The sequence below is a fragment of the Lactuca saligna genome, chromosome 7 (assembly GCF_052625555.1).
Source record: "Lactuca saligna cultivar CGN05327 chromosome 7, ASM5262555v1, whole genome shotgun sequence".
NCBI lineage: Eukaryota > Viridiplantae > Streptophyta > Magnoliopsida > Asterales > Asteraceae > Lactuca > Lactuca saligna.
Genome location: NC_136423.1, coordinates 137289354 through 137299888, shown reverse-complemented (window position 1 = coordinate 137299888; position 10535 = coordinate 137289354). Strand labels below are relative to the sequence as shown.

Genomic DNA, 10535 nt, shown 5'->3' with positions numbered 1-10535 from the left:
GGGTAATCTATCGACAATGACCCAACTTGTGTCAAATCCACCCATTGTCTTGGGCAACTTGGTTATGAAATCCATAGTGATCTGCTCCCACTTCCATTCTGGTATATCTGGTTGTTGTAGTAAACCGCACTACAAGAAAAAGACCCTTTTACAACGCGCAAACCACGACACTCATTGATTTATGTTACGCAAAAGAGAGTGACATTAAAAAAGTGTCATGCCTTCAAAAAATTTAAGGGTTTAGGTCACGCATTATTGCGTGCCCTTAAATTATTGTCATAAGAAAAAAAATTAAGAACACGGAGGGCGCTGTATCTTAAATGGGCGTCTTCTATAAGTCTCGCTTTATAATTTTAATGAATGCACGTGTTTAGTAGACACGGGCAAAAATGAAATCCCCAAAATTTTGAAAACCCGCCTTGTTTTTTTCTACTTTCTATCTTTCATCTTCGCAATCGATTCTCCCCTCTCCATCCTCTCTTATCCGCTTCACCACCATTGAACCCTAAAAAATCAATCCACACTTCATGCTTCTGTGATTCTCTCCTCTTCGGCTCTCCAATATCCGATTTCACTCTAAAAACATCTATTGAACTCCTCCCTTCACCTATCGTCTACCAAAAATAAATGTTGATTGTAACCACCTTCAAGCACGATGCCTCTCAGCTACACATCCAGAACAACAACATACATCACTCTCAACCCCCCCCCCCCCCCCCCCCCCTTAGCTTCTTCATTATTCTCGACGTCGTGTGGTTTCTAGGGCTCGAAGCAACCTCCTCTATCTTACATTGAAAATCATTTCCCCATCCCATCACTGACCCTTTTGGAGCTATTTCTAGGGTTTGAATCAACATTTACCCTTGTCAACAAGTCGGCCTTAAAATCCCCTGGAAAGCCTCACATGTTTCCTACTATTTTAGCCGTGATTCATTGGCTTGTACATATTGCAATGTATAATGAGCACCTTGCAAATTCCACGCAGTCACACTCAATTTCTGGCGACAACATGTTCATCTATACTCTAAATACTTACCTGCTTTACATAAGGGGTGACGACGATGCAATTGAAAGGGAAGATGAAAATTTCATGGAGAAGTTACACCAGGTATTAATCACTTTTCTTCGTATAATCAAAATACCTAAAAATTAGTTTACTCAGGCTAATTTGGGTTCCTGAAACGCTGATAATAGGAAAATCTCTTTTGAGGAGAATATATAGGTCAAATCAGGAGACGTGAAGGATTTGGAGGCAAAACTGGAGATAATGAAGTCTGGGCCATCAGAGTTCGATTCGGGAGGAAACAGTGTTTTCCTACATTCATGGTACTCCTTCGGCTCAATTTCAAATTGACTTGCTCCAATGTTTTCGTAGGATTGAAACCCATAATCTCTATAAACCTTCGATGTTTCATGAGGAACCCAATAACTCTTCCCCATAGTCACAGGGATCGCTCTATCAGCCATGATCCATGTTCTAAACGTTTCGTTCCTAATCATGGTACGTTATCGTTCCAATTGTAGGCAGAAACGTACTTCGGTACGGAAACTCAACGACCCCACTGAATGGCAAAATCGATTGCTGGAACGTGTTTTTAGCGAACGGATTTGATCTAATACGTGATTGGGATCGCCAATTTGGAGTTTGGGTCGCCAATTTTGCATTTTTGGAACGCCGATTTGGTACCCTGGTACCAACGTTTTGTCTAATTAGTCTCAAAATCTACCAGTTTTGCTATTGATTTTTTATTTTCCTTATAAATTAGGATTCGATTGAAGCAACTGGTATGATTGAATTGATTGATTATACTCAATTTATTGATTTCAATCGGTTCACAACTTCACATTAGTTAATGAATCACTTAATTGATTTCAGATTTCAAATGGCCATTAGGCGATTTCAGATCTGCAACTGATTAGAAATAATTAATTTATTGGGTCAAGGAATACATGGCCGAATTTTATTGTTTAGCACACAATCTTAATTTCAAGTTATTAATATTGCTGCTTTTTTTTTACTATTCCTGTTATGGTGTTAATGTTCTTGTTGTTGATTTTACTTTTAGGACAGATCTTAAAGCTGGAAGGGGAAATTTCATACATTCCAGTGGTCATGGATATTAACAACAAACTGGGGAATGAAGAAGGTAATCACTACTTGTTGGATGATATTTCTTTAGGCATGCGTTTATCTTTACTACTTCCATTGTTTTCCCTTTGTCAATACCAAACTCCTGCCATGATCAAACCTTTGAGAATGTTTTATTACAGTGAGCTTCAAATATCTACAGATGGGTTTTCTGATTTGAGTGTTGTGGCAGAAAGTGAATTAGGGGTTTTTTCTTGTACCATGTTACCTCTTACTATACCAATTATTTTATAACTTTTTTTTGCTTTATATAAGTTTAACTTTTTTCTAATGCTCTTTTAGGTAAGATTGAACGAATTAATAACTACTGGAGTGAACGCAGCATGGAAAAACAGATTATCTAATAAAAACCATGGATGGTTGATGGGGTTGGACTTCCACTTAATGCTGCAGACCTTCTCCCTACACTGGTAAAATATTTATTTAATAGGTAATTTAGGCTGGAAAAATATTTAATATTTATTTAACTAGTTTAATATGTGATTAATAGGTAAAGCTGACTAAAAAAGTTACTGAACAAGTGAGACTTCTAGCAGGTCACTACATACCCCAACTTGCTTCTCTCATTCTCTCAGAAAACAAGAAAACTAACGGAACAAACATTAATCTTCATGGGATTGCGGTAAGTAGTTAGCAGACGAAACAAGACAAAACAAGTCTTGTCACATGTAACAGATTCCACATAAGCACGAATACAACCAATGGGTGTTTTGTATTGTGATTGTGCAGATTGGGAATGCTGTGATAGATGACAATGCAACTGATGAAGGGATTTATGATTTCTACTGGACACATGCTCTAAACTATGATGAGACAAATGCAGGGATCAACGAGTATTGTGGCTATGGTTCTGGGAATTTCTCAGCAGAGTGTTTTCATTATCAAAGCCAATCAGGTAGTGAATATGGTGTGATTGATATTTACAACATCTATGCACCATTATGTGATGGATGTATCCAGAAACATGCAGCTAGATCTGTAAGTCTCCAATTCCTTTCAAATACAGTAAATTGCAATGTACTTTTGTTTGAAGACATGGTGTGTATAATTAGGTCAAGAACTTTGATCCTTGCTCTGATGATTATGTCTTATCATATTTGAATCGAGCAGATGTGCAAGAAGCTCTTGATGTCCGAAATACCTCATGGGGATTTTGCGGGTACCTTTTCTTTTCTATCTCGAAAACTAGGATTCCATTATTCCATAATAAACAAAATCAATGAAATTATGTTGTTGTTTCTTGTATTTGACTCATGATTTTATCTGCAATGGTATTGGAATGATAGACAACCCAACAACCATTTTGCCTACTATCACTCAACTTATTGAAAATGGAATTAGTGTCTGGATATACAGGTAACTCAATCTAGTCTAACACCCAATCAGTTATTTTCTCAGTTATTTATTAAACATACACAAAAGAAACATACATTTCATTCATGATGAATTGGCAGTGGTGACACAGATGGATGTGTCCTACTAACATTCTCAAGGTAAGTACTCTGTAAAACAAGTTGAAGCTTCCAGTAGAGACTACTTGGAGACCATGGTACAATAAAAAAGAGGTACGTAGTGATTTGAAGTCTCAAAAATTAAATATATAAAAATATATGTACTGTAATACCCAAATTTAATGTGTGATAGGTTGGAGGATATGTAATTCCCTAATGGAGTACCTCTTGTGGGTAGTTCAGTAAAACCTGATGTTATAGAAGAGGAAAGGTATTCTCTCTACAAATTTTGATTAATAAATAGCAATGTTTAATGTTACAAGAAATCTTGTTGGTTTATAATGTCATATTATTAGTTTAAAAAAAATTAATGTGAGCAGGTGATTTTGGGAGGTCACAACCAGCATCTGATGCACTGTCAAAAGGTGCTTGGTATGCATCAGTGTATTATCAAAAATGTCTGTGGAAGTAACAGTTCCCCTTGTTAATATCATTAAGATTTTCTTTCTTTTTTTTAGGTCTTGAAGAGAGAAATAGATGTCCAACAACTTCGGTGGTATGGCTACTGTTTATTTTCCATGATACCAGTTAACATTTGGTATGAATCCCTAGAACCCTAGTTGAAGTGCTAGAAGGGAAAAGTATAAGAGACAATGGCTGGAAGAACTGGCTAAAATTTCAGAAAAGGTAAGCTATATTTTAAAGATGATTGTCAACAAAATTAATAGAAATTTGATATTTCATGTTATTTTTATTTCTTCCAATCTCAAACTGCAGCCTTATACTCATGTAACCAGAAATGTCTAAAGACAAAAACAAATATAAATATTCATCATTTTTCCAATCCTCAAACTGCAACCTTATTTCCTCCAATGTATATTTTCTCAATTTTAGCTAAAGCAGGATCATCTAGATGGTCCCTCTCCTTTCCTTTTTCCAGTTCTGCCCTTATAAACTAATATAAATATTCGTCATCATCATCATTGTTTGTTTTTTTGTTTTTTTCTTTCATAGGTGAGCAAACAAATGTTGGAACTGTACGAACAAAACAAAGTGGCACCAACTCAGACAAGTTAAGTGGTTGACGGGACTACAGGTGGTAGGGTGAATCAAAAGGGGGTTGCTGCCACGAGAGCTGTTGGATATTTTTTGATGAAATGCTTTGGTTAGATATTTTTTTCCATAAAAGACTAAGGGAACTACTTGAATTCTGGAGAATATAAAGGTTGCAATTTCAGGTAATTGATTACAAATTGTGTCTCATAGAGGCAGGAAAGTAATACATCAAACAAGGGTATATAAGCAATTTGGTAGTATGAAATTAGTCGCTAAAGAATCAAAAAATCATAAGCAATTTTACCCTACATATCAATCTAATAATCCTATAATGGAAATTATAAGTAGGTTAATAAAAAAATACATTGTATTTATGTATAATAATGAGTTTTTTTTTTAATTGCGAGTCTCTCAATTGCATCAATTCAAACTACATTTTGTTATTTTGTAGCTTTGAATACCGATTGAGGGTTAGTCTTGGACCTGTTGGAGACTTGTTGTTGACATCTCGTGTCAGAAATACAAACACAGATCAAAAACCATTTTCTTTCACTGTTGCATATAAAACCTATTTTTCTTTTTCAGATATCAGGTATTAATTTTTTTCGTTCTTTTCCATGTATATATTACATATAATCATGTTAGAATTTGGTTTATATTAGTTCCTATCAAATGGACTTAATATCATGTTTTTTATTATTGCATCATCTTAGTTGTTCCCAATAGAATGGTGTAGATGTGATTTCAAAAAAGATTTCATTCTCTTGTTTCAGTGAAATCTGTGTAGAAGGATTGAAGACGTTGAAATTAAGCACAAGGTACAACCAACATTCAAGACTCTTATTTTAGATCAGGTAAAAAATTCACAATATATTTATGTGTCTTTGTTATACATATAGATAAGGAAGGTAGGTCCGACTTGGGACATGGAGACTCATGAAGGAGACAATTACACACATATTCAAGTAAGAGACAGAGTTGGATGATTATTTGATAGTTTTATAGGAATGTATAACCCATGTTAGCAATGAATTATTTTTGTTTAACATTTGAATGATTATTTGTATGACATATTATAATTTGTGCAATTTATTTTATTTTTTGTGTATGAAATTTTATTTTATATTATGCAATGGATTGTATTTTTTGTATATGGTATTTTATTTCTATTATGATACATTAAATGAAAATTTAATTTAAAATCTATAAATAATATTTTTTTTAAGCATTTAAAATTTTGATACGCAAAAATGTGTGTCGTCTTCATTTATGACATGGCCTTTCTTGATACGCATTGTGTGTTATTAACACATGCGTTGTAAGGTTACGACACGTGAATGCATGTCGTCTTCTTTTATGACAGGGCCTTCCTTGATACGCATTGCGTGTAGTAAATGCGCGTCGTAATTGCGCGTCGTAAATGAGCGTCATAAATGCGCGTCGTCTCTCTTTATGACAGGGCCTTCCTTGACGCGCATTTGCGCATCATCTGAGCCTTTTACGACGCGTAATGAGCGTCGTAAAAGGCTGTTTTTCTAGTAGTGCCGGAGGGTTTCTGGTATTTGACCTTAAACTTAGCGCAAGTAAGGCATTTACTCATGAAGGTAGCAATCTCTGTTTTCATGTTAGGCCACCTGTATAACTTTTTAAGATCCAGATACATCTTACCCAAACCTGGGTGACAGAATATCAAGTGTTGTGCGCCTCAGTCATGACCAAGTCTCTGAAGCCACCGTGTTTCGGTGTCCAGATCCGTTCCACGAGATATAAGGCTCCGCCACCCTTGACTTCTAAGTTCTTATCCATCCCTCTCAGGGATTCACCCGCCACATTTTCAGGTTTCAAGGCTTCGTGTTGAGCCTCCTTAATTTTTGTGGACAGATGAGAAAGGATAGTAATGGTCAATGATTTAACCCTTCGACCAGAATATTCTTTCCGACTTAGGGCGTCTACTACTACATTGGCTTTACCCGGATGATAACGAATTTCGCATTCGTAGTCATTGAGTAGCTCAACCCATCGTCGTTGTCTCATGTTGAGATCCTTCTGATCGAATATGTGTTGTAAACTCTTGTGGTCTGAAAAGATAGTGCTTTTTATACCGTACAGGTAGTGTCTTCAGATCTTTGGAGCAAACACAACTGCTCTTAGCTCAAGATCATGCATGGTGTAGTTGACTTCATGTGTCTTCAGCTGTCTCGAGGCATAGGCGATGACCTTACCTCGTTGCATCAGAACGCAGCCGAGCCCCTGGTTGGATGCATCGCAATATACAACGAAGTCTTCTATCCCTTCGGGGAGGGATAGTATCGGTGCGGTGCATAAGTCTCGCTTCAGCGTTTGAAACGCTTTTTCTTGCTTCTCTTCCCAGTCAAAGGCCACGCCTTTCTGGGTCAAAGTAGTAAGAGGTTTCGCAATCCGAGAGAAGTTCTGTATGAATATGCGGTAGTAGCCAGCGAGACCTAGAAATTGACGAATTTCTGTAGGCATCTTTAGTGCTGACCAGTTCTCAATGGCTTTAGTTTGGTAAGGGTCCACGTGGATTCCTTCTTCGCTAATCACATGGGCTAAGAATTCGACTCTTCGGATCCAAAATTCACATTTCGAGAACTTCGCATAGAGCTTCTCTGATCGTAAGGTTCCTAGAACTTGTCATAGATGATCACTATGCTCCTCCTTACTTCGAGAGTAGATCAGTATGTCATTAATGAAGACGATGACGAAGTGATCCAAGTAAGGACGACATACTCTATTCATTAAGTCCATGAACACTGAGGACACATTGGTCAATCCGAATGGCATCACTACGAACTCGTAGTGTCCTTAACGAGTTCTGAAGGCTGTCTTTGGGACATGCTCCTCTAGCACTCGTAACTGGTGATATCCGGATCTTAGATCAATCTTGGAAAAGTAACTCGCCCCTTGCAGTTGGCCGAACAAATCATCTATGTGAGGCAGAGGGTAACGATTCTTGACCGTACGTTTTTTGAGTTCTCTGTAGTCGATACACATATGAAATGATCCACCTTTCTTCTTAACAAACAAGACCGGTGCTGCCCAAGGCGAGAAGCTAGGTCTGATGAAGCCCTTGCTAAGGAATTCATTAAGTTGACCACATAGTTCCTGCATCTCAACTGGTGCTAATCGGTAGGGATATTTGGCTACTGGGGTAGCTCCTGGGACTAAGTCAATTCTGAACTCGACTTGTCATTGTGGAGATAATCCTGGTAGTTCTTCTAGAAAGATGTCGAGAAAGTCTCTCACTACCGGGATGTTCTTTAGTTCTTTCGTTTCTAGGATTGTATCGACAACATGAGCAAGGAATGCTCGATAATCCTTACGTAAGTACTTCTATGCTTGAATACTTGAGATGATACGCATGTTCATTCTGGGTTTGTCGCCGTAGATGATAAGAGTTTCGTTAGACGGAAGGTTTAGACGGACTGCTTTCTCATAGCACATGATGTCGGCGTGATGAAGACTCAACCAATCCATGCCGATTATGACGTTGAACCTTTTAATTGAGACCGGCATGTGGTCGATTGAAAAGGTATGTCTATCTAGAGTTAGAGCACATCCTATGAATATACTGCTGGTGCTCTCAGTTTTCCCGTTAGCCATTTCTACAGTGAATGGTTCCTTAAGTGTGCTTGGGTTTTGTTTAAGTAGACGATCAAATTTATGATTCACGAAGCTTCTATCCGCTCCATTATCAAAAATATGAATGCAGAAGAGTTATCGAGGAGAAACGTACCAGTTACCACTATAGGGTCGGCAACCGCTTCCTCGTGGCCTATAGCCAAAACTCTCCCCACTCCATCGGCATTCCCTGCCTTCGGGCAGTTCATTTTGTAGTGGCCCACCTTGCCATAACCGTAGCATGCCTAGCCCACACCAACGCCAGGGACTTGGGTGATCGGCCTTGCCAGAGACTTACAGAAATGGACAGTGTGTCCTTTCTTGTTGCATTTAGAGCACTGCATTTCCCGGCAGAGACCATTGTGGTGGAAGTTACATTTGTTGCACTTTGGCAAACTTCCAGTGTACTTCTTATTGGAGTAGCAGCGGCAGGTACTATCGCAACATGAACCGCCATGACCCTCTGCTTTTTAGCAGCTCTCTGCTTCTTCTTGTCATCCCAGAGTTTCCGCTTGATGCAAGCGGCTTTGGAGGGTTCTGAGATGGTTATGGTTGTTGTTGCTGCCGGGGTACAGACCCCATGGTCAATGAGTCACTGTGCCAATCGCTTGGAACTATTAAAAGTAGTGGGGTTTGAAGCTAAAACATTCCCCTGAACTGGAGGTAACAACCCCCAGATATACCTCTTTATTTTCTTCCCCTCCGTGGGAATCATGTTGGGACATATAGCCACCAGTTCACTGAATCTGGCGGTATAGGAGACTATGTTGGAGCCCTTCATGGTTAGGCTCCATAGCTCCTGCTCTAGCTTTTGGATTTCGCCCCTCGGGTAGTATTCCTTAATCATGAGGTCTTTCAGGGTTTCCTAGCCCAGATCATTTTCCACTATGAGAGTTTGTGACTTGAAATGGCTATTCCACCATGTTAGGGCTTTTTCCTCGAAGGTACAAGCAGCAAACTTGACCTTGCTCCCTGCTGGACAGGTGCAGATCTCGAAGATTGACTCCGTCTTTTCGAACCATTGCGAGAGGGAAATGATTCCGCCAGTCCCTCTAAAGTGCTTTAGCTTGCTATCGGTGAAGTCCTTGTAGGAGCACTATCTCGAGCGCACGAGGATTTCACCTTGAGTAGAGTTTATAGGTGTTCCACCTCCTCTGGCACCTGTAGAGTGATATTGAGCCATGGCTGTAGCCACAGCCACAACTACTGCAACATTAAGAGTTGCCGTATCGATTAGTGGAGGAGGTGGTGGTGGTGTTTGATTTACCGACCTGCCTTTAGTAGGACGTGGGCGAGGTGCGATCTTTTACTGAAAGTTTATAGAGAGGATGATGATAGTAAGAATCAATTGTAAAGTATGATGAGAGTGATCCATGGACTAATGCTCCATAGCCCCAACATTAGAATCCGTGTATAAGTTGAATAGAGATACAACAATAGAGTTCGAAAACACAAGAGTATAACTTTCCAATAGGTTAGAAACTACCAATATTACTTGTATTACTGATGTAAATGAGTTCGGGAAAAATGACCTAATGGTAGGTCTTACATCAAACCATACGAGGGAAAATGTTGACAGTTTAGTAGACTAGATAGTGTTTCGAAAGACAGGAATATTTTACAGATAAGTTCTTAGAGAACAGATAAGAAAAGGCTATTCCTTAATCAAAAGAAAAGATATGCTAGACATCTTCTAACGGCGGCAGACATTCCTCGGGCGAACCCTAAGGTCTGCCAGTTGACGCTCCACGTTGAGAAGATGTCGTTCATAGACTCTCTGGCGAACCCGGAGCTCTATGACTTCAGCCCGAGTCTCAGCTAGTGCTTGTAGCAGGGCCTCGTGGTCCATTGCAGACCTCTCCCGAGCATGCTCTAGGTGGCTGGTGCGAATGGAATGCATCATTGCATTTGCATCAACCTTCGTAATGCGATGGAGAGTCGTCTTGCCCTGGATTTCGTTGCGGGCAACTCTTAGAACTAGGATTGGCAAGACTCTGTCCGCTATTCCTCCTTCAATCGTGTCGTAAAAGCTTCAGTCTCCATTGAATGACATGTGTTGATTTTTCTCTTCGCCCCATGTTTCTATACATTCCACCCATTCAGGCGTCGGGCCTTGAAAAGGCTGATAGGGGTTAGGATTTGGGACTAGAGCCAGAGGGGCTAGGTTGTTGACTTCTGGCTCGGAGTCGGAACCATCAGAGAAGCCTTCTACATGATGATCATCCAAAGGGATTGGATGT

At 39.3% G+C, this 10535-nt stretch overlaps 1 protein-coding gene across 20 annotated transcripts; it reads left to right on the top strand.

Annotated features, from left to right (window-relative positions):
* The first annotated feature begins 400 nt into the window (after nt 1–400).
* LOC145005566 (serine carboxypeptidase 1-like) lies at nt 401–5744 on the top strand. Of its 20 annotated transcripts, none has more exons than XM_078964664.1 (18): nt 403–1108; nt 1223–1326; nt 1525–1691; nt 2072–2147; nt 2272–2345; nt 2432–2559; nt 2640–2771; nt 2879–3127; nt 3260–3308; nt 3436–3505; nt 3604–3714; nt 3794–3871; nt 3981–4032; nt 4119–4287; nt 4615–4838; nt 5108–5248; nt 5430–5474; nt 5556–5744. In XM_078964664.1, exons 6-11 carry the CDS (start codon nt 2506–2508, stop codon nt 3644–3646), a joined length of 597 nt encoding a protein of 198 aa, XP_078820790.1. In that variant the 5' UTR covers nt 403–1108; nt 1223–1326; nt 1525–1691; nt 2072–2147; nt 2272–2345; nt 2432–2505; the 3' UTR covers nt 3647–3714; nt 3794–3871; nt 3981–4032; nt 4119–4287; nt 4615–4838; nt 5108–5248; nt 5430–5474; nt 5556–5744. The 20 variants fall into 20 exon arrangements, with proteins under 20 accessions (XP_078820797.1, XP_078820790.1, XP_078820782.1 ...); XM_078964656.1 differs by having other exon boundaries at nt 1195–1326; nt 2272–2335; XM_078964663.1 differs by having other exon boundaries at nt 1195–1326; nt 3615–3714.
* The last annotated feature ends 4791 nt before the right edge of the window (nt 5745–10535 follow it).